General features: G+C 35.4%; 1 protein-coding gene across 2 annotated transcripts in view; it reads right to left on the reverse strand.

Annotated features, from left to right (window-relative positions):
* The window catches only part of Nup75 (nuclear pore complex protein Nup75), a 492606-nt gene that overhangs the window by 79452 nt on the left and 387439 nt on the right, over positions 1-25715 (reverse strand). For both annotated transcript variants that reach the window (XM_090404850.1, XM_090404851.1), the window contains exons 18-19: positions 20663-20748; positions 12769-12800 (exon numbers count right to left, since the gene is read on the reverse strand). In XM_090404850.1, coding sequence (XP_090260976.1) covers positions 12769-12800; positions 20663-20748 — 118 coding nt within the window. The remainder of the gene's footprint in view (positions 1-12768; positions 12801-20662; positions 20749-25715) is intronic.

Raw genomic sequence — 25715 nt, forward strand, 5'->3', positions numbered from 1 at the left:
GTCATGTTGTACCATCATTTTCTATATTGGTTTAAGCCAAGAAGAATACAATTTGGTCGGCTAAATCCCAAAATTGCCAGCCCATCCTCGTTCGTTCAGTATCCAGGTAGAAAGCCAACAGGGTGCACCACGAGAAGGTGAGGATTGGACATTAAGTCAGAAGTCCTGATCGGTTCTCTGCATTCCTTTAAAGCCTATGTGGAGGTCTCCTCTTAGTTGTACAGCTTTGACCCTTAAGCACCCTGTTGCTTTCTCTACAGCCTCAAAAAATTCCTCCACTTCTACCTGAGTAGAGCCTTCTTTGGGATCGTAGGCACAAATAAGTCTCATTTTCCAGTTCCCCATTCTGATATTTGCCCACTACACTCTACTTGATATTGCCTGCCATTCAAGAAGATCAATCTCGTATTTAGTGTTCAATAATATAGCTACTGCTGCTTTCCCCCCGATTATTATTGCCTGAATATAACCTTTTATATTCCTGGAGGTTTCTGTGGTAAATAAGTTCAATATAATTATTTCGGTGTTTTGTGACCACATCATCATCATCATCATCACCAAATTACTGCCATGTACCCACAAGGGGTGTACAGGATATGATAGTACTACATGAAAAAATTATATCATTACTAACTTCCTATCTACAATTTTCCTCCAAATCAGTCTGTTACTTGTCAAGACTCCAACATTATCAGATCTTATATTTCTATCATCTAAGGCACTTTGTACCATATCAATCCACCTATATCTTGGTCTTCCTCTGGGTCGTTTTCCTGCCAACCTAGCAGAGAACACTTGTTTTGCTAATCTTTCCTCACCCATTCTGTTTAGGTGACCATACCACCTGAGATTAGCTCTGCTAACGCATTCCTCGATGCTGACAATGTCAAGTTCTTTCCTAATATCCTCTTTTTTAAAATGATATTGCCATCTGTTCATGCCTATAATCTTTCTCAGGACTCTCATATCTGCAGTCTCTAGTCTTAGTTCAAGTGTTTTACTTCTGACCCAGCTCTCAGATCCATAAGTTAAAACTGGTTTGAACACTGTCTTGTATACAGCTAATTTAGTGTTCCGACTAATTTCTCTCTTATTCCATATGAATTTATTCAATTGACTTCAAACAATACCAGCTTTGCTGATTCTGTTGACTATTTCCATATTTAATTTACCATCTTCAGTGATCATCATCATCAAAAGTGCCTAAGTAGCTGAAATGTTTTACTTGTTCCACAGGTTCTCCGTTCACAATGCAGTTGACATTTTCAATGATTCTGCCCATTTTCATTGTCTTTGTCTTTTTATTGCTGACCTTCATACCATATCTATTACAACAGCTATTCAATTTAGTCAGAGAATCTTGCAGACTTGTAGCGGATTTATTTAGAAGTATAACATCATCCGCATAAAGAAAAGAGCTGACATTAACATCTCCAATTTTGATATCATGTTTAATACCACTTTCCTTCATAATGTGATCCATATAGATAATGAATAACAGAGGGATAATATACATCCTTGTCTCACACCAGATTTAACATTAAACCATCTTCAATTCTAACTGCCAACTTACAACTCAAATACAGACTAAGTATTGCTTGATATAATGCCCCATTGACACCATATAACTGTAGCATATTGAACAGCTTCTCTCTTGGCACCTTGTCATATGCATTTTCCAAATCGACAAAACTTAAATACAGATCTCTGTTATATTCCCATGCTTTATCGACTATTTGTCGTAAAGTGAAGATCTGATCCTGACAGCCTCTGTGTGGCCTGAATCCAGCTTGTTCTTCACCAAGCTTTTCTTCCACAATTCTTCTCAACCGTTTCTCAAGTATACTTGCACAGATCTTGCCAGGAACACTCAGTAGTGAAATACCTCTGTAATTCTCACATTCAGTTTTATTTCCCTTTTTATATATTGGTACTATGAGAGCTCTACTCCAATCATCAGGAATTCGTCCCTCTGTCCAGGCTTTCTGAACTATGCAGTGCAGCTACTGTAAGACTCTTATACCACCATACTTCAGCATTTCTGGTCGAATATCATCTACTCCAGTTGCCTTTCCACATTTCAAGCCTTTGATGGCTTTTTCTACTTCAAGTATGGATATGTATTCCTGCCTGCATGCCTGATCAGTATTTTTTTACCACTGTGGTGTCATCACTGCTTGTTTCATTTAGCAGTTTTTCAAAGTAATTACTCCATACTTCAAGGATATCTTTTTCTCCAGTTTTCATGTAACCTTTATCATCTCTAACTCCTTTTACAGCACTCTTACCTCCATTCCTAAACTTCAACAACCTCCAGAATATTTTGCCACCTTCTTGATATTTATTTTCTATATTCTTGCCGAAGTCCTCCCATGACTTTTGTTTAGCTAGTTTTACACAGTGTTTAGCATTCTTGCATTTGTCTCTATATTCTCTAAGAGCACAAGCTGACTTATTTGACAGGAACTTTTGATATGCTTTCTTCTTTTCCTTCACTGCCTCTTTAACCTACTGTGTCCACCAGGGAGTTCTGATTTTTTTATCCTTGCAGACAACCTCACCACATGCCTCTCTGGCAGAATCAATTAATGTTTTCTTCAGAGTTTGCCACTGAATCTCCAAGGTTTGATTCCTGTTCTCAAACTCTTTCATTTTTTCTTCCATAATCTTTGTGTATTTTAGTCTACAGTTCACATCTGAGAGCTGCTCAACTTTTATTCGCTTTAAAACTTTCTTACATATTATTCTTTTCAATATGAAATTCAATTTTATCCTGCTCAAGACTAAATAGTGATCACTTCCAATTTCAAATCCTCTGTACACTCTGGTGTCCTGCACCAGGGAGAAAACATCACTATCAACAATAACATAGTCAATGAGACTTTTCTTATTCCTAGCCTCTTCTCTCCATGTGAATTTGTGCACATTTTTATATTGGAACATGGTGTTAGTAATAACCAGTCCATGTCCTGAGCAGAAATCCAACAGATATTTGCCGTTATTATTAGCTTTGCTCTTTTCTCCAAATTTTTCCAAAATATTTTTGTATGTTTCACAATCATTTCCTACTCTGCTATTTAGACCCCCAACCAGGACCAACTTTTCCTTTTTTATTGTGTCAGTTGCTTTTTCTAAAGCCTCAAAAAATTCCTCCACTTCTACCTTAGTAGAACCTTCTGTGGGACCAAAGGCACAAATAAGTCTCATTGTTCAGTTCCCCGTTCTCATATTTGCTCACATTACTCTACTTGAGACTGATAGCCATTCAAGAAGATTAGCCTCGTATTTTGTGTTGAATACTATGGCTACTCCTTCTTTTCCTTGATTGTCATTGCCTGAATATAACATTTTGTATTTATTGCTCAGAAAGATCTCACCAGTTTTGGTCTTTTTTGTTTCAGTCACCCCTATTATGTCGATCTGGTACTTATCTAATTCCTCAGCTAGCTCCATTTCTTTGCCATTCAGGCTTCTTATGTTGATAGTACCGATCTTTAACTCTGGTGATGTTGAGTTGGGGTTTGTTTTCAGATTTGTTCCAGTAGCTGACTTTTTGCTGTTCGCCCTGGTTCCTGGCGAAAAAAATGGGGGCCTTGTTTAACCGGGCGACGCCCCAGCCGGCATGAAATTATGTCATGTTGTACCATCATTTTTTATTTTGGTTTAAGCAATAAGAATACAATTTGGTTGGCTAAATCCCAAATTGCCAGCCCATCCTCGTTCGTTCAGTATCCAAGTAGATACCCAATAGGGTGCACCACGAGAAGGTGAGGAGTGGACATTAGGTCAGAAGCCCTGGTCAGTTCTCTGCATTCCTTTAAAGGCTATGTGGAGGTCTCCTCTCAGTTATACAGCTTTGACCCTTAAGCACCCCCTGTTTATTAAAGAAAACTGTTTTTAAAACTAAACAAGTACTACAAACAATACCCGATAACGTTTGTTAGTTGTGAGAACTAAAAGTTTAAAGCACAAACAACTAGAAATTACGAAAATTAGTTCATTTGTTGGTATTGTGAACATCAAAACAGTTCGTTAAAAAACCGAATAACAGTTCTATACAACCATTAATGCGTCTTATCTGGAGACAATGCTATTTGTTGTCATATTCCGTGGTTCACGTTCACTTTGTTAGAGGTCTGAAATTGGTAAATTTGTAATAAACGATGACCAAACTTGATTTAAAATCACACCTTGGTTTTGTTGCATTGCGTAGGAATTTTAATCATATCTGCTGCCTCTTTGAATTTTCTTGTGAAACAATTCTTATCTATATAGGACTTGAAGATTCCGATACCTACATAGCATTGGACAGAGACCCCACTTGGCGAACTCACAACAAAACCAATGAACTGATCAAGAATGTACCAAATTGGTCTGAGGAAGTCAAAAGAAATTTACAATCCAAATACCCACTAGTGCCTAGAATATATGGAGTTCCTATAATTTAAAAAACAGATATGCCACTAAGACCGATAGTGGATGGAAGGGACTCTCCTATCTCAAATCTGGAAAAACACCTTACAAACTTGATTTTACCACATATAGGAAAAACACCATTCATTAAGAATAGACTTCATAGAAAAAGTAAGAGATATGCACATAGATCCTTCAGACATATTAGCGAGTCAACCTTTTCACAAATATTCCAAGAAATGTAAACATCCTAGAAAATCTCTTCCATTGTACAGCTCTGCAAACATTGCATAAAAAACATGTTCTTCTTTACCAAGACAAACTCTGGGAACAGAAAGGACTAGCAATAGGCACCCCCTCTCTCACCAGCTCTAGCAAACCTCTACATGGAAAATTTTGAAAATAAGGTTTTACAAAACTGGCACAAAAAAAAACAAAAATATGGCTCCACTATGTGGATGATATCTTCATAATTTTGCCAGGAACAGCACTAGAACTGACTACATTTCAAGACTATCTTAATAACTTACATCGTAACATAAAATTCACTCTGGAACTAGAAGAAAATAAAAAAACTTCCTTTCCTAGACATCCTTATAGAAATAAATGAAAGAAAAAACTGATTATTGTTCTCCATCTATAGAAAAACCAACAAACACAGATAGATTTCTGCACACTACTTCACATCACCACCCCAAGCAAAAAATAGGCCTAATAAAAACCTTAAGGGACAAAACATACAATATCCCCAGTACAGAAGAAAAACGGAAAGAAGAAATACAATACTTAACAGAGATCCTACAACTGAATGATTTCAATACTAAGTTAATTAAGAAAATTCTCAATACAGCACCTACAAGAAACTTAAATAATCAGGATTTCAAAAATGCAGTCACCCTTCCTTATATCAAGAATGTAACAGATAAATTAGCCAAACTTCTCTACAAATACAACATAAAAGTGACTTTCCTGCCACTTGAGAAATATCGAAACCTCCATATCACCAAATGAAAAAACCAGGGGTTTATAATATTCACTGTTTCTGGGGCATCTGCTATCTGAGCCAGATGGAGAGATCGGGAGAAATCCGCATGAGCAAACATCAAAAGGACATATAAAATAAGAGAGAACATAAATCGGGATTGGCATTTCATACAACCTCTACCGGTCATGATATACTCTGGGATAGAACAAACATGTTCTATATAGATAAGAATTGTTTCACAAGAAAATTCAGAGAGGCAGCAAATATGATTAAAATTCCTACCCAATGCAACAAAAACCAAGGTTTGATTTTAAATCAAGTTTGGTCATCGTTTATTAAAAATTTACCGATTTCAGGCCTCGGACAGAGTGAATGTGAACCACAGAACGCGACAACAAGTAGCATTGTTTCCAGCTAAAATGCATTAATGGTTGTATAGAACTGTTATTTGGTTTTTTAATGAACTGTTTTGATGTTCACAATACCAACAAATGAACTAATTTTTGTAATTTCTAGTAGTTTTGTGCTTTAGTTCTCTTTACCCCTGAAGATGTTAGTCTGACGACTAATGAAACTTGTTGGATGTTGTTTTTAGTACTTGTATAGTTTTAAAAACAGTTTTCTTTAATAAACATGTGGTCACAAAACCGGAATAATTATATTGAATAACTTTTTGTATTTATTGCATAGAAAGATCTCACCAGTTTTTGTCTTTTTTGTTTCAGTTACCCCTATTAAATCGATGTGGTGCTTATCCAATTTTTCTGCTAGTTCCATTTCTTTGCCATTCAGCTTTCTTATGTATAGCACCAATCTTGAATTGTGGTGATGTTGTGGGATGTGTTTCAAGATTTGTTCCATTAGCTGACTTTTCTGTTCACCCTGGTTCCCTTGTGAAAACAACGGGGCTTCGTTTAACCTGGCAACACCCCAGCCGGCATGAAATTCTGTCATGCTCTACTCATTTTACTTGTGGTTTAAGCCAATACGAATAGAATTTGGTCGGCTAATCCCAAATTGCCAGCGCATCCTTTATTGTTCAGAATCCAGATAAATACTTAACAGGATGCACCACGAGAAGGTAGGAATTGGATATTAGGTCAGTTCTTGACATTCCTTTAAAGGCTATGTGGTCTCTTCTCAGTTATACTTTGCCCCAAATCAAGGGTCTCAGTTAATATTATTGACATTAATAAACAGTGAAACAGTATCAAATCTAATCATTATGTCTGAAAATTTCAGAACACGGTTACTTAATATACTTTTTTTATGTGAACATAATTTTTTACAAAGGATGAAGAAATACTTGTATGGGGGGGAGGAACCAAGGATTTTTGCCAAATTTTTATAAGTCTGTACTGCAAGGCTGTTTATACTAGTGATAATTGGATGTAAGAGTGAATCTTGTTTGTGAATTTTTGGTTCCCGATATATATCTGGGTGACTTTACACGAAAGGCTTGAGTCTGTTAACAGTTTCTTTGGAGTCAGAAGTGACTTTTCTTTTACAAAATCTATACAAAAACAATATTCTTGTTTCTGTATAGATTTTTCAAGGCTGTGATTTATTTTGCGGGAATATTACTTTTTTGGGAAGCTACAGATTATAACAGGAGGCTGATTGTATATTCCTTGTTCAAAAGACAACATTATTTCTACATTTGCCTAGGTTTAATGGCAAAGTTATGACCTCCACTTAACATGTTGACAGCTTCTTCCATTAGGGCTATGAATGACAAGGTTATGTTGACATGATCCTGAAGTAATTGTGTTGGTCTATTGTATGACCAGTTGTATGAGTTTTATTAACCCTGCAGAGGTTGTAGCTGATCTGACAGATACAAACAAATTGTTTAATATAAATATTCTTACACATATCCAGTGTAGAGCTTGGAGGTCATGAGTAGCTGCACATGCATATATTACGAGTGATATTCCATGCTGTTTATGCAGTCAATTTTGGTTTAACACGTGTTATGTAAAGGTGTGATATTTCATAGTAAATTGTATCTGAGAGATACCGCGACCTCCAATGTCAGAATAGTATTGGCTTAGTTGTTTTTTTATTTACCATTGAAAATGATGGCTGCAAAAGTATATTGACTGGATAACCCATCAGATGTTTAAGATATTCAGAGATTTTGTTACTCGAGTCTGATGATGAGTCGAATGCAAAAGTGAAAGTGGTATTTGATAATAAATTGTATCTGAGAGATACCGTGAACTCCAATGTCAGTATAGTATTGGTTTAGTTGTTTTTTTCTTTATTTCTTTGTTCAATAATTTCTAGATTGTAACTGAAAATAAATAAACTGTCGTGTATTATATTTACTGTTTTTTTCTTTTCTTTTTAAAGTTTTATCTCATTTTAGCACATACTAGTAATGAATGTATCTCTCAGATACATGCAACTTATGTTGCAATTTTTCCGACTGCGACCTCCACAGAGTTAAGCAACCGTTGCACGAGTGCTAATTAAATAGCAGCTTCACACCACACTTAATTCATATATCAAAAACTTGCAACCCTCATCCATTTAACCAAGGACAAGCTCTCTCCTTTATTACTTCCAGGAGTATATGAAGTTCTCTGTATTTGTGACCTGGCTTACTATTGACAGATAGAATGATCTGTTAACATCTGCCTTAAAAACATCAGAAATACATTTGGAACTGTCATTATTGTAAGTTGGGATTAGCAGACTCTGCCTTGGACCCCTTTTCACACAGGATTAGATAGAAGAAAACAAAAGTGCTATGCTAGAAGTCATTACAAGTAAGGGAGACGTGTTTTTGGAATTTAAAGTATATAAAAAATGATGGTACAACATGACAAAATTTCATGCCGGCTGGGGCGTCGCCCGGTTAAACAAGGCCCCCGTTGTTTTCGCCAGGGAACCAGGGCGAACAGCGAAAAGTCAGCTACTGGAACAAATCTGAAAACAAACCCCAACTCAACATCACCAGAGTTAAAGATCGGTACTATCAACTTAAGAAGCCTGAATGGCAAAGAAATGGAGCTAGCTGAGGAATTAGATAAGTACCAGATCGACATAATAGGGGTGACTGAAACAAAAAAGACCAAAACTGGTGAGATCTTTCTGAGCAATAAATACAAAATGTTATATTCAGGCAATAACAATCAAGGAAAAGAAGGAGTAGCCATAGTATTCAACACAAAATACGAGGCTAATCTTCTTGAATGGCAGTCAGTCTCAAGTAGAGTAATGTGGGCAAATATGAGAATGGGGAACTGGACAATGAGACTTATTTGTGCCTATGGTCCCACAGAAGGTTCTACTAAGGTAGAAGTGGAGGAATTTTTTGAGGCTTTAGAAAAAGCAACTGACACAATGAAAAAGGAAAAGTTGGTCCTTGTTGGGGATCTAAATAGTAGAGTAGGAAATGATTGTGAGACATACAAAAATATTTTGGGAAAATTTGGAGAAAAGAGCAAAGCTAATAATAATGGCAAATATCTGTTGGATTTCTGCTCAGGACATGGACTGGTTATTACTAACACCATGTTCCAACATAAAAATGTGCACAAATTCACATGGAGAGAAGAGGCTAGGAATAAGAAAAGTCTCATTGACTATGTTATTGTTGATAGTGATGTTTTCTCCCTGGTGCAGGACACCAGAGTGTACAGAGGATTTGAAATTGGAAGTGATCACTATTTAGTCTTGAGCAGGATAAAATTGAATTTCATATTGAAAAGAATAACATGTAAGAAAGTTTTAAAGCGAATAAAAGTTGAGCAGCTCTCAGATGTAAACAGTAGACTAAAATACAGAAATATTATTGAAAAGAAAATGAAAGAGTTTGAGAACAGGAATCAAACCTTGGAGATTCAGTGGCAAACTCTGAAGAAAACATTAATTGATTCTGCCAGAGAGGCATGTGGTGAGGTTGTCTGCAAGGATAAAAAAATCAGAACTCCCTGGTGGACACAGTAGGTTAAAGAGGCAGTGAAGGAAAAGAAGAAAGCATATCAAAAGTTCCTGTCAAATAAGTCAGCTTGTGCTCTTAGAGAATATAGAGACAAATGCAAGAATGCTAAACACTGTGTAAAACTAGCTAAACAAAAGTCATGGGAGGACTTCGGCAAGAATATAGAAAATAAATATCAAGAAGGTGGCAAAATATTCTGGAGGTTGTTGAAGAAGCTTAGGAATGGAGGAAAGAGTGCTGTAAAAGGAATTAGAGATGATAAAGGTGAAATGAAAACAGGAGAAAAAGATATCCTTGAAGTATGGAGTAATTACTTTGAAAAACTGCTAAATGAAACAAGCAGTGATGACAGCACAGTGATAAAAAACACTGACCAGGCATGCAGTCAGGAATACATATCCATACTTGAAGTAGAAAAAGCCATCAAAGGCTTGAAATGTGGAAAGGCAGCAGGAGTAGATGATATTCGACCAGAAATGCTGAAGTATGGTGGTATAAGAGTCTTACAGTGGCTGCAGTGCATAGTTCAGAAAGCCTGGACAGAGGGACGAATTCCCGATGATTGGAGTAGAGCTCTCATAGTACCCATATATAAAAAGGGAAATAAAACTGAATGTGAGAATTACAGAGGTATTTCCCTACTGAGTGTTCCTGGCAAGATCTATGCAAGTATACTTGAGAAACGGTTGAGAAGAATTGTGGAAGAAAAGCTTGGTGAAGAACAAGCTGGATTCAGGCCAAATAGAGGCTGTCAGGATCAGATCTTCACTTTACGACAAATAGTCGAGAAAGCATGGGAATATAACAAAAATCTGTATTTAAGTTTTGTCGATTTGGAAAAGGCATATGACAAGGTGCCAAGAGAGAAGCTATTCAATACGCTGCAGTTATATGGTGTCAATGGGGCATTATATCAAGCAATACTTAGTCTTTATTTGAGTTGTGAGTCAGCAGTTAGAATTGAAGGAAGTACAGGAAGATGGTTTAATGTTAAATCTGGTGTGAGACAAGGATGTACATTATCCCCTCTGTTATTCATTATGTATATGGATCACATTATGAAGGAATGTGGTATTAAACCTGATATCAAAATTGGAGATGTTAATGTCAGCTCTTTGCTTTATGCGGATGATGTTATACTTCTAAATAAATCCGCTACAAGTCTGCAAGATTCTCTGACTAAATTGAATAGCTGTTGTAATAGATATGGTATGAAGGTCAGCAATAAAAAGACAAAGACAATGAAAATAGGCAGAATCATTGAAAATATCAACTGTGTTGTGAATGGAGAACCTGTGGAACAAGTAAAACATTTCAGCTACTTAGGCACAATTTTTACTGAAGATGGTAAACTAAATATAGAAATAGACAACAGAATCAGCAAAGCTGGTATCGTGGGAAGTCAATTGAATAAATTTATATGGAATAAGAAAGAAATTAGTCGGAACACTAAATTAGCTGTATACAAGACTGTGTTCAAACCAATTTTAACTTATGGATCTGAGAGCTGGGTCAGAAGTAAAACACTTGACCAAAGACTAGAGACCGCAGATATGAGAGTCCTGAGAAAGATTAGAGGCGTGAACAGATGGCATCAATGGCAATATCATGTTAAAAATGAGGATATTAGGAAAGAACTTGACATTGTCAGCATCCAGGAATGCGTTAGCAGAGCTAATCTCAGATGGTATGGTCACTTAAATAGAATGGGAGAGGAAAGATTAGCAAAACAAGTGTTCTCTGCCAGGTTGGCAGGAAAACGACCCAGAGGAAGACCAAGATATAGGTGGATTGATACAGTACAAAGTGCCTTAGACGATAGAAATATAAGATCTGATAATGTTGGAGTCTTGACAAGTAACAGACTGATTTGGAGGAAAATTGTAGATAGGAAGTTAGTAATGATGTAATTTTTTCATGTAGTACTGTCATATCCTGTACACCCCTTGAGGGTACATGACAGGAATTTGATGATGATGATGATGATGATTAAAATATTCTCCAAACCTCAACAAGCATGCCTATATCAATTTATCAGAAATCTGGGATACAATTATTTTAAGAATTATTACTTGTCAATCTCTCTGTATCCAACAATATATGGCACCAATTATGTTTTAGTTCTATATGCTGTTGGTTACCATTTTAAATTGTTTTAACTATTAACAAATTCTTGCATTTTCTGCAATATGACAACCTGTTTGTGCTCTGAAGATGCTGGGTAGAAAACTAGCAAAATATCAGCAACAAAGTAAATAAATATGTTATTTATTTTCTTATTGTCTTGTACTGTGAATTAAAACTGTTATAAAAACTTAATAATAAGCCTTTCTACTAATTTGATGTGTATATCCATTTAAAGTTGTAAAGCTATTTTTATAAATACCTTGTAAATAATATTAACTATATAAAGCAATACAGGCATACTATGGCTTACAACGCTTCGCAATTACAGACATTTTTGAATTGTCACTTACCCCGTTGCACGAGTAAGTGTTACCTGCTTACCTGAATTTATGTTACCTGCTTCAGAGTTATGGCTCTTTAGCACCATTATGCTATCACACAAAACATGGCACTGTCTGGCTATCATCAGTGTGCTACCAAACCCGCATGTCACATATCTTTGTCTTGTGCTCTGTGATTGCGTGAACACTAAACTGATTTTAACTTTTATTCTACTATTTTTGTTTTGATTCAATTTAATATAATGGCAAACAAAAGTAAAAAGAAAAGTCATAAGGCTATTATATTAGGAGCTGGCATGGCTCTTTTAGAAAAGCATGATCCAGATTTTGAAAGAAGTTTGAAAGTAAATGCTAACATTGTAAGGGATTATGCTGTTACACAAAAATCTACAGAGAAAAGAAAAGGCAATCTATCTCACACACAACCTTAGACAGGTACTTCAAAAAAGACCAGAACTATCAATATCTACTGAAAATCAATCTCTACCATCAACATCAATCCAATCTCATCAACTGTAAAAGATACACACATATGACCAGGTGCTATGCTCAACTAACAACAGATGGCATTGCAGTACCTGAACCCATTGAATAAACATCTTCAAACTTCAACATAGTGCTCTGGCAAGGATTTTTTTAGTTAAGGCACTCCTCTGGAAATGAAGGTGACAAAATTCCAAAGTATGACTGTATAATAAATACAAAAGAATTTTTTACTCTGGAGAAGAAGTGCCCCCCCCCCCCCCCCCCCCACACACACACACCAATAGTTAAATGAATAATGTAGAACTCACAATGAAGCAATCCTTGGTAGATTTACATGAAAAAAAAAAAAAAAAAAAAAAAAGCAATAGAGAGAAGTTTAATAACAGTTATGCATTTTGAGCACAAATGAGGAAATTTAGTATATTTTTCGTGAATAAATCATAATTATATATTAAAATACTTACTTATTAGCCAATATTGTTGCATATTTCACATCCTAAAAAAAAAATATTATAATAAAGTAATATGTTTTTTAGAAAAAAAAAAAAAAAAGAAGCTGTTTGTTAAGCCACATAAATTCAAAGCAACCTGCTTGACCAGTGTGTCCACTTAAGTGTACTATGTAATGGATATCTATCTCAAAACAAGATGTTTAGTTCACTGTTTACTTTTATTATTTATTATAACCAACAACGAATAATAGTATGCATTTATTACTTGCATAAGTTTAGACCAACCAATCACAAAGGAAGTATGTAAGAAATTTCTTTCCTAAAAGGAAATAAATTTAATCAACACAGCCACTTACGTGAAAAACTTATCTAATATATAAAATGTTTGCCCACATTTCACAGACATCTTCAGTATGCAATGATTGGGAGTGTGTGTGTTTGCATGCATGCACACACATAAAGTAATACAACATGATATAAATTATATGGTAAGAAAAAAGTCATACAAAGTGTAATATACAAAAATAAAAAACAATAATAATCCTGATGAACAGACTCAAGAAGAACAACTGGGATGATGTGATAATGACTTACCCATACCTCTCTCCTTGGGGGAGGAATGTGTTTGTTTCAGGATATATTAAAAAACAATAATTAAGGAAAAATCCTATATTTTGTTGGTATTGTAAATTAATAAAAGGTGTAAATATATGAACGGACAGAATGACTGACAAATGAATTACTATTAACTCAAAGTAATGGTGTTACATATGTGTGTCCAATAAGTTGCTTGGGGGAAGCAAATTACACATGATCCTATAACATTTTGTATATTCAATTTTATGATGGGCACTAAAACTTACAAGAAGTAAAGCAAAATAGAAAATGTAAATAATTAATCAATTATTTAACCAGAATTTAACACCGAACCACATTCCTGTACTTCCTTCGTTTCTAAGTTGTAACTCTGCTGACTTACAACTCAAATAAAGACCAGGTATTACTTGATATAATGCCCCATTGACACCACATAACTGTAGTGTTTTGAATAGTTCCTCTCTTGCTCTCTTGGTACCTTGTCATATGCCTTTTGCATGTCTACAAAACTTAACTACAGATCTTTGTTATATTCCCAAGATTTCTCAACTATTTGTCATAAAGTGAAAATCTGATCCTGACAGTCTCTATCTGTCCTAAATCCAAGTTGTTCTTCTCTAAGCTTCCATTCCACAATCCTTCACAAACAGTTGAATACTTGCATGAATCTTACCAGGAACACTCTGGAGGGAAATACCTCCATTATTCTCATATTCCATTTTATTTCTCTTTTTGTATATGGATACTAAGAGAGCTCTACTCCAATCATCTGGAATTCTGAGCTATACAGTGCAGCCACTGTAAGACTTATACTTCCGTACTTGAGCATTTGTTGTCAAATATCATCCACTCCAGCTGCCTTTCCACATTTCAGGCTTCCAATAGCTTTTTTCTACTTCAAGTATGGATATGTATTCCTGATTGCATGCCTGTTCAGAGTGTTTTACCACTGTGCTGTCACCGAATTGTTTCATTTAGCAATTTTTTTAATTAATTACTTCATACATCAAGGATATCTTTTTTTTTTCCAGTTTTCATGTCACCTTTATGATCTCTAAATGCTTTTGCAGCATTCTTTCTTCCATTTCTAAGCTTTTTGAACAGCCTCCAGAATATTTAGCCATCTTCCTGATATTTATTTTCTATGTTCTTACCAAAGTCTTCCTATGACATTTGTTTAGCTAGTTTTAAAGCTAGTTTTAGATTTCTTACATTTCTCTCTGTACTCTCTAAAAGCACAAGTTGACTTATTTGCCAAGAACTTTCTTATGCTTTCTTCTTTTCCTTCACTATCTCTTTAACTTCCTGTGTTCAACCATGGAGTTCTGATTTTTCTATCTGTGCAGACAACGTCACCAAATGCCTCTCTGGTAAATCCATCAATATTTTCTTCAGGAAATGCTTTTTCTTACATGTTCTTCTTTTCAATATGAAATTCAATTTTATCCTGCTCAAGACTAAATGGTGATCACTTCCAATTTCAAATGCTTTGTACATTCTAGTGTCCTGCACCAGGGAGAAAACATTACTATCAACAATAACACAGTCAATGAGACTTTTCTTATTCCATGCCTCTTCTCTTCATGTGAATTTGTGCACATTTTTATGTTGGAGAATTGTGTTAGTAATAATCAGTCCATGTCCTGAGCAGAACAGATATTTGCCATTATTATTACTAGCTTTGATCTTTTCTCCAAATTTTCTCAAAATATTTTGGATATCTGACAATCATTTCCTACTCTGCTATTTAGATCCCCAACAAGGACCCACTTTTCCTTTTTTACTGTGTCAGTTGCTTTCTCTAAAGCCTCAAAAAAATTCCTCCACTTCTATCTTAGCAGAAGTTTTTGTGGGACTACAGGCACAAATTCGTCTCATTGTCCAGTTCCCCATTCTGAAAATTGCCCACATCACGCTACTTGATATCGCCTGCCATTCAAGAAGATTAGCCTCATCTTTATTGTTGAATACTATGGCTACTCCTTCTTTTCCTTGATTATCATTGCCTGAATATAACATTTTGTATTTATTGCTCAGAAAGATCTCATGAGTTTTGTCTTTTTTGTTTCAGTCACCTCTATTATGTGGATCTGGTACTTATCCCATTCCTCAGCTAGCTCCATTTCTTTGGAATTCACAACGAAGTCTTTGGCATTCAGGCTTCTTATGTTGATAGTACTAATCTTTAACTCTGGTGATGTTGATTTCGGGTGTGCTTCAGGATTTGTTCCAGTAGCTGACTTTTCGCTGTTCGCCCTGGTTCCCTTCAAAAACAACGATGGGCCTTGGTTAATCTGCCGACACTCAGCAAGCATGAAATTCTGTCATATTTTACCATAATTTTATATTGTGGTTTAAGCCAATAAGAATAAAATTTGGTCCGCTAATCCCAAATTACCAGCCCATCATTGTCGATTCACTATCGATGTAGATACCTAAAATGGTGCATCACGAGAAGGTGCGGATTGGACGGTAGGTCAGAAGCCGTGGTCAGTTATCTGCATTCTTTTAAAATCCATGTGGTGGTCTTCTCTCAGTTATACAGTTTTATTTTCTCCAAACTATGCATTAAGATTATTAAATGGATAAAAATCCTATGTTTTTATATAGCCAGTAAGTGAAACTCAAGATCGAGAACTACGATCTATGAGTTTCAATGCCGAAAAACTATCGGCGAAGGCAATTCGAAGCAAAGGTGGAGCAAGATCCCTCACTATTCTTGACATTCTCTCATAATGTAAAACACAGCTCCTAGGAGATGTAATACTGTCATTACATTATGAGAAGAGGTCACTACCCAAACCGGTTTCAACCTTTTTTGAGGTCTCATCAGTGAGTATGTAGACCTGGAAGATATCAAAGCTTAGTGAAAAGAACTTACATACCTTCACTATACGAATGCCATAAAGGTGTGCTTATATTTTGTAATTAAAATTAAAAGCCAAACGGCTAGTTTTCTGGCAACTTAATAGTTATTAAATGGATAAAAATCCTATGTTTTTATATAGCCAGTAAGTGAAACTCAAGATCGAGAACTACGATCTATGAGTTTCTATGCCGAAAAACTATCTTCTATCGAAGGTCAGCGACCATCTTGGCGAACAAACTGCACTCTTGTGCTAATCTGAGCAGTTGTGCACTGCTCTTTCCTGTCCTGAAAAACTATGGGCGAAGGCAATTCGAAGCAAAGGTGGAGCAAGATCCCTCACTATTCTTGATATTCTCTCATAATGTAAAACACAGCTCCTAGGAGATGTAATACTGTCATTACATTATGAGAAGAGGTCACTACCCAGACCGGTTTCAACCTTTTTTGAGTGAAGGTATGTAAGTTCTTTTCACTAAGCTTTGATATCTTCCAGGTCTACCTACTCACTGATGAGACCTCAAAAAAAGGTTGAAATCGGTCTGGGTAGTGACCTCTTCTCATAATGTAATGACAGTATTACATCTCCTAGGAGCTGTGTTTTACATTATGAGAGAATATCAAGAATAGTGAGGGAGCTTGCTCCACCTTTGCTTCGAATTGCCTTCGCCAATAGTTTTTCGGCATTGAAACTCATAGATCGTAGTTCTCGATCTTGAGTTTCACTTACTGGCTATATAAAAACATAGGATTTTTATCCACTTAATAACTATTAAGTTGCCAGAAAACTAGCCGTTTGGCTTTTCATTTTAATTACAAAATATATGCATTAAGAACTTAATGATGATGACTCTCTTATTTTCAATAATTTCTTTCACCTATTCCAATGTCTTTTGATACTATGATAATACTACATGAAAAGTTCACATTACTACTAAACTTCCTTTTGACAATTTTCCTCCAAATTAATCTGTTATCTGTCAGAACTCCAATATTGTCAGATCTTATAATTTATTTTTCTAAAGCACTTCTAAATGCATCAATCGAGATAGATTTTGATCTTCCTCTGGTTCTTTACCTTGTCACCTTGGCATCAAACATTTGTTTTGCTAATATTTTATCTCCACTCATATATTCTTGAATGCTTACATTGCCAGATTTCTTTCTAATATCTTAATTTTTAACATGCTTCTGATATATTATAATGGCATTTGTTTATTCCCCTAATTTTTGTCAGAATTCTCATATCTGTAGTTGTTAGTCTCTTTCCAATACTTACTTCAACCCCAGGTCTCAAATTCATAAATTAAAATTGGTTTGCATTTCTTGAACATTTATTCAAGTAAAATACACATTGCCTTAAGTGATTATTGATAAATTATATTTTATTTTAATGTATATATTAAATTATGAAATACTGATAACAAGATAGTGGCTAAGAATTAACGTAAACTATTTAGAGCATAAACAAGTGATGTTAGCATTGCAATTTCAAAACTAAAACTGATTTCTTTAGTATGTGGTGGATTTTAGATACATAGCATAATAAAATACTGCAAAGGTGTAAAATAATAATATTCTAGTGGCACTATTTATCTCTGAACAAGGCACGTGCTTGTTACAATAATGGAAAGCATAGAAGTGAAGAACGTGTATGGACTGACATGATATATAGGTTGACATGGTGAAATGGATGCTGCTTGACATCGTGTCAAGCAGCATCCATTTCAATAGAGAAAAAACTATAAAATAATAGCTGAGAGTAGAGAGAGAGAGATAATTTGTCTTAATGATACAGAATATCTCAAATGCAAATTTGAACTGATTTCAAGTTATATATATATATGAGTGGCGATGCTGGCCAATTTAGGTTGGGTGTGCTGTCGTGTGGCTTATACAACCCGCACTACAAAATTCACGTCAGTTGACCATATGATTACGTTGTTATTGATGTATGAAAGTTTTAAGAGTGCATAAAGCATCAGTAGTCATCTTAATTGGTCAAATGATGCAATTAATTGTAAGGATAACTTTGAATACTTTAATTTACCAATTAACATAATTTTAAATATGGAATGCATAAAGGTCAAATGAACAATAGCTATACTTCACATGCACCATTTATATGAGAAGCACAAAGGGTTTACACTTTGTGATGAGATTAGATTATCATTGTCAAATACTAGAATGAGAGGCATGGATAATTTGAATTTTGATATGATTTTTAAATATAACAATATAATATGCACAGAAATCAGAAAAAGTAATCACTTGGGAAATTATTGTTTTTCTGGACCGAACCAAAGAAAGGCTGAAAGAACTTGTTTTACTTATTTATACACAACTTCCAACCTCTTTTGACTATAATCATACAATCCACAAAAGCTGTGGAAGAAAACATTCAGTAGATCGTCAACACTGTTTCCAATTGTAAATATGGGCAAAAATGTTATAAATTATTTATAGAGAATTACTTGTCTACATCAGTGTCCTAAACACAACAGTTCACACATGTACGTAAAACAGATGAAACTCAGAAAACAAAAACAGCAACTCACGATAAATGATGCTGAATTGGACTGGATGACATGATAACCAATAACAGTTACTGATTTCTAGGTGTTATTGTCTCAGCACTCACCATGCCTTGCTTTATGGGCAATTTAAAATCACTCGAATGCTAAGAATTTGACCTGATGTCCCATCTGTATACCTGTTCAAAGTTCTTAAAGGTGTATGTATTTGTGACCACACATACCCAGGCTATTCATGTGAGTGTGATGTAATGTTAATGTGCTGAAAAGTGTCCCTCTTCATGAAGCATCATTAGTACATTGTGTTTAATTTCAGGAATCATGCGAAGCCAGAAAACAATTATGGTTGGCTTTAAAGGGAATAAATGCAAAAAATATAATATCAGTGATATTGCTATCCCATGTACATGCACTGCACACCCTGAAATATATATATATACATAACATATACATATATATGTTATCATATGCTTTTGAATATTTGCTTTACATAAACTTTTTCAAGTTATACATGCATGGTGCAAGAAAATACCAAAGAAAGGCATAAAATGATAATATCGTGTCTAGAGATAAAGATTTATCTCTAGACACGATATTTGTTGCTGATGCTGCAAAGATAGAAGTGAAGAACCTGTATGGACTGACACAATCTGCAGGATGTCAAGAAGCATTATATGCTATCAATCACGACGACATTATATCATTTTGAAAATTTGCTTTACAAAAACTATTGTAAAGTGAAGGTTTCATTATCAGTTCATAAGATAGATTCCAGTAATTGGACCACATGTTTATTACGATAAATAACAAACCCGACAAGTTTCATAAGTCATATGATGACTTACATCTTCAGAGGTCAAAGGTAACTAAAAGTTTAAACACACGAAATGAGAAATTACTCAAAATAGTTCATTCTATGCAGTTGTCTAACTGTTCATTCATTAAATTGAATATACGAATGTAGATTCAGTGCAATGCAAAGTTTGAACAATGCTGGATGCTGTCATGTTGTGTTGTTCACATTCACATTGTCCGAGGTCTAACTTGGGTATATTTTTTATCAATGCTGACCAAACTTGGTGTAGAATTCGGATATTCAATTTAATGAACAGTTAGACAACTGCATAGAATGAACTATTTTGAGTAATTTCTCATTTCGTGTGTTTAAACTTTTAGTTACCTTTGACCCATGAAGATGTAAGTCATACGACTTACGAAATTTGTCAGGTTTGTTTTTTATTGTTATTTATCATAATAAACATGTGGTCCAATTACCGGAATCTATCTTAAAAACTATTTAGTTTTTGTAAAGCAAATATGCACCCGATGTTAATGCTTTATTTTAAACAGTTGGTTCCTGAAAATTTGAAAGAGAATGTCAGGACAATGTGTTTAGTTAGATATTGTGTTTGGTGGTACAATAAAACTTTGTTTTGCTTGCATGATGTTGCATACTATCTGAGGGGAGGAAGTGCTTTTCATTATGCAGGGATATTTTTATTCAAGTTGTCTCTAATTGGGTCAATTTTCACACAGATTTGTTACAATCATAGAACTCATCATAGTGTGGTGTGTCCACTGATATGTAAACAGGAAACAAAAGAAAAATGCTATGCTGTCTCACCACAAGTTCATCTCAGAAGTTTCTTCTTGCATGAACACATTAATGATAGTTATGAGGGAACCACTTACATTGTAAAAGGGGAGGGGGGGGATTTACTGTGAACTATAACTCCAAAAAGCCTTATATCTAGGCTCATCACCATAAAATCATAAATTGACATTTTAGTGTAAAATAATATCCGTATAAATATTTCATTTCAATGAATTGATTTTATTAAGTAACAGCGAAATTAGTGTACATAAAGCCAAAATTTTATAAAATTTTTAAATAGTTTAAAATATCTACCTGAGCTTTGACCACCCACTTCAGAGCTCTTCCAAGATTTCCATTTTTTACTGACTTCATTGTCATAATCTTGCATATAGTTTTAGCTGCAAAATATTTAGAAGTCAAACTACTTACAAATGTTTCATTACTTCTAACGTAAGCAAAATATATGAATTTAGGTTAGCTAACTGTGGCTATGAGTTAACTTATTATATTAATTGTATGTTGTTCTTATGGTCAGTTTTTCCCATATACAGCATTTATTGATTTATTTAGTTTTTTGTATGGTATTTGATACTATCCCTCAGAACTGAATTTAAAGGTAAGAAATATTTCTTCAATGATAATTTTCTTTGAGCATTATTTTCTTTGAAAAAGTCCTCTCCCCGTAGTTGAGGACTTGTGACCTAATGAATTATCTCCATCTGTCTGTCTTTCTCAATGTATCCTCTAACCTCAGTTGAGAAAGAGCAGGAATTTGATTTAGCCATCCTCCATGGGATACTTGAGCTTCATCCTTTGAAATTCACAACATGATGATCTTTGAAGCAAATGCAGTATTATGGGTATGAATCTCAAACATTCTAATCAACCAATAAATAAAAATACAATTAGATATAAATATAGTTAACTTATTGTCTATGACTAACTTTTAACATTAAAGGTTAGAAAAAATTAAAGTGTGAATTAGCATAAGTGGTGCAGTCAACAGGATGGGTTTAACTTCGGTATCTACATGTTGCAGCTTGTTGGAGATCTAAAAGGCAGAGTAGGGAAAAATTACTATATATGAAAATGTTTTGAGCAAATTTGGAGAGAGAGAAGAATAAAGCTAAATACCTGCTAGATTTATGTTCAGGATATGGATTAGTTATTAAAACCAGGAGAGAAGAAATGAGAAATAAGAAAAGTCTCATTGACTATGTTATTATTGATAGTGATATTTTCATGCTGAACAAGACTATAAAGAGGATTCGAAATTAGAAGTGATTGATCACCATTTAGTTTTGAGCAGGATAAAATTGAATATCATATTGAAAAGAGAAGTGTATTATAAAGTTTCAAAAAGAATGAAAGTTCAGCAGCTTTCAGAGGTGAACTGTAGACTCAAATACACACACATATCATTCAACAAAAAATGAGAGGCTGAAGACAATAATCAAACCTAGGTTATCAACAGTCAACTTCTTCAACACTTGGAGAACTGCCATCTAATCAGTGACCACCAGTATGGATTTTGCCAATCTAATTCAGCAGGAGATCTCCTAGCCTACATCATACACCACCCCTCTGGACCCATTCTATGAAAAAGTTTGGAAAAACCTGTGCATTTGCTCACATCTCCAAGGATTTTTTTGATAGGGTCTGACATTGAGGGCTTCTCAACAAGTACATAATTTGGACTGCCTTTGTCCTTGAGTAATTGGATCGCCAACTTTCTCTCAGACAATCTCTGTGTAATGGTGGATGATGTTCTCTATTCAGACATTCCTATTAATCACGGTGTCGCTCAGGGCTCTGTTATTTCACCTCCTCTCTTACTAATTTATATAAATGACCTGCTCTCATTGACTGCAAATCTTATTTATAGTTTTGCTGATGATAGCACACTTCATGTGTCTTACTTGAGATGTTTGAGTACTTCAAGGCTCATAACATGAGTAGGAAGAATGAAGTGGGCTATCATTAATAAAGTGGAATGTGCTATCATCAGCAAGTATACTGTGGAGATACTGATATCCACAGTATCCTTGATAGGGATGAAAACAACGTGGTCAACTCCAATGCTTTCAAAAGACAGTTTTGCTTGTTTTCTCACAAAAGAGACCTCAGATCATCAGTCAGTAACAAATCTCTCTTCTTGGACTGACTTACTCCAAACACTTCCTGGCATCGTTTTCTGCTTAAGATGGCACTTCTCTGCTAAACAGTTATTTACTCTGTATAAGTCCAGCCAACCATGGAATACTGCTTTCATGTGTGGGTGGTGCACGTACGACCTTCCTAAAAATTCTTGATACTGTTCAGAAAAGGGTAGTTCAGTTGATTAATGATACGTCTTACTCTTTAGCCACTTTCCTCATAGACAATCAATTTCTGCATTCTCTCTTTCTTCTACAGGTATTTCCATTACCACTGTTCAGCAGAATTAGCATTCATTATGCCCCCATTTCTTTCAGCTCTACACGAACTCAGGCAACAGCTGCTCAACATTCTGGCTCATGACTGAACCTGTTATTCCCAGTCATCTTTCATCCCATTCACCTTATTTCTGTGGAACAGCCTCCCCTATGAAGCCATTCCAAAGGATTATAACCTCCAACAGTTTAAGAAGAACATCAACAGATCACGCTGTTCCTATCCCTTTCCACACATGACATTTATTTACTATAGGCACTTCTGCCTTTCGCATGTGGAGAATTATTAAAAAAAAAATCATGGGCATAATCTGGAGAAAACATTGATGAATTCATCCAGAGAAGCATATGTTGAAGTTGTCTGCATAAATAGAAAAATAAACACTGAATAGTGAACTTTGGAAGTTAGAGGGGCAATCATGGAAAAGAAGGAAGCATTTCAAAGGTGACTAAAAAGAAAGTCAGCATGTGTTCTAAGATAGCATAGAGAAAAATAAGAAAGTGAAGTACTGTATACAAGTAGCTAAAGAAAAGAACTCAGCCATAGCTGGTTCCAAGCCCGGTTGAGAAAGAAGGAAGTTTGGCAAAGGACTAATACCCATTTCCAATAAAAACTAAATGATTATGGAAACTAAGAATCCTGAACAAACCATAACTGATGAAAGGAACAGAATACTCTGCAAGACACCAGACAGTGACTATCTCAGCTGGGAAGTAAAAACAGCAAAAATGAAATCTTATATATAGAGAGAAAGCCTTTTGGAGGCTCTAAGGTGGAAAAAGAGTCAGATGGTGCCACCAAAATATAACTTAAAATTTGCAACATGGAATGTAAGAACCTTATATGAAACTGGAAAAGTTTCATACACTCTGAGAGGCAGTTATCTCAGAAATGGATGCTTAGCCATTATCTCAGAAATGGATGATATTGGGAATTAATGAGCTCAGATGAATAGGTTTTGGACAGATGGTAAGTGGAGATAAACATAGCCTTATACTCTGGTAGTAAAAACAGGCACATAAGAGGAGTAGTACTAATACTAAATAAAAAGTTGATAGTGCATGGGAAGTGGTAAAGGAATGTTTGAGGGAAGTAATGGCATACTGCATACCTAGAATCAGGAGAATAAAGCAAGTGGAAGTTAAATGGATGAATATCATCATTAAGTTGAAACTGAAAAAAGTGGAGAGAATTCAAAGAGAAAGATAACCAGCAGACACATGAGCAGTACAAAGCACAAGCCAGAAGAATAACCAGTGTGATAAGAAAGAGTCAAAAGAGTAGGAAATGAAATTAGCAGTGCAAGCTAAAGAAAATCCCAGATAGTTCTTTTGGAATGTTGAAAGTAATACCACATGGAATTCTAACCAATAAACTGCAGCACATATATATTGACAGAGGTTTGGCAAGGTAGATAAAGAGGATTGTTGATGGAGAGATATCAGAGTGTAATTTATTCAGGAGTAGAGTCCAGATGAAGGCCTGTGACTAGTGACATGCTACAGGGCTCTGTTCTTGGGCCAATAATGTTTAATTTGTACATTAAGGATATAGGAAAGGATCTGAGAGGAACTGTTCAGTTGTTTGCCAATGATGGAAAGTTGGATACAGCAATAGATAATACAGATGATGATAAACTTTTGCAGGATGATTTCTGCAAAACAGTGAAGGAAAGACTGCCAGAAGAAAGACATGACAAGTGTATCTAGAAAAGAAAGTGTATTCTGACTTTCAATCTCAATTGTATGCGTTTGTGTTGTCTGTTTAGGTGGCTGAGGAAAGTCTCTAATGTCTAGCACCAGACATTAGAGACTTTCCATTTAATGACACAATTTCTCAATTGTGTCATTAACCAGATAGTGAAAACACTGTGGGGTGCTTAAGGGTCAAAGCTCTATAACTGAGAGGAGACCTCCACATAGCCTTTAAAGGAATGCGGAGAACCGACCAGGGATTCTGACCTAATGTCCAATCCTCACCTTCTCGTGGTGCACCCTGTTGGGTATCTACTGTGATACTGAACGGACAAGGATGGGCTGGCAATTTGGGATTTAGCCGACCAAATTGTATTCTTATTGGTTAAACCAAAATAAAAAATGATGGTACAACATGACAAAATTTCATGCCGGCTGGGGCGTCGCCCGGTTAAACAAGGCCCCCGTTGTTTTCGCCAGGGAACCAGGGCGAACAGCGAAAAGTCAGCTACTGGAATAAATCTGAAAACAAACCCCAACTCAACATCACCAGAGTTAAAGATCGGTACTATCAACGTAAGAAGCCTGAATGGCAAATAAATGGTGCTAGCTGAGGAATTAGATAAGTACCAGATCGACATAATAGGGGTGACTGAAACAAAAAAGACCAAAACTGGTGAGATCTTTCTGAGCAATAAATACAAAATGTTATATTCAGGCAATGACAATCAAGGAAAAGAAGGAGTAGCCATAGTATTCAACACAAAATACGAGGCTAATCTTCTTGAATGGCTATCAGTCTCAAGTAGAGTAATGTGAGCAAATATTAGAACGGGGAACTGAACAATGAGACTTATTTGTGCCTTTGGTCCCACAGAAGGTTCTACTAAGGTAGAAGTGGAGGAATTTTTTGAGGCTTTAGAAAAAGCAACTGACACAATGGAAAAGGAAAAGTTGGTCCTTGTTGGGGATCTAAATAGTAGAGTAGGAAATGATTGTGAGACATACAAAAATATTTTGGGAAAATTTGGAGAAAAGAGCAAAGCTAATATTAATGGCAAATATCTGTTGGATTTCTGCTCAGGACATGGACTGGTTATTACTAACACCATGTTCCAACATAAAAATGTGCACAAATTCACATGGAGAGAAGAGGCTAGGAATAAGAAAAGTCTCATTGACTATGTTATTGTTGATAGTGATGTTTTCTCAGTGGTGCAGGACACCAGAGTGTACAG

This window comes from Typopeltis vanoorti, chromosome 15 (assembly GCF_054136105.1).
Source record: "Typopeltis vanoorti isolate ZY-2024b chromosome 15, IOZ_Tvanoo_1.0, whole genome shotgun sequence".
Taxonomy (NCBI): Eukaryota; Metazoa; Arthropoda; class Arachnida; order Uropygi; family Thelyphonidae; genus Typopeltis; species Typopeltis vanoorti.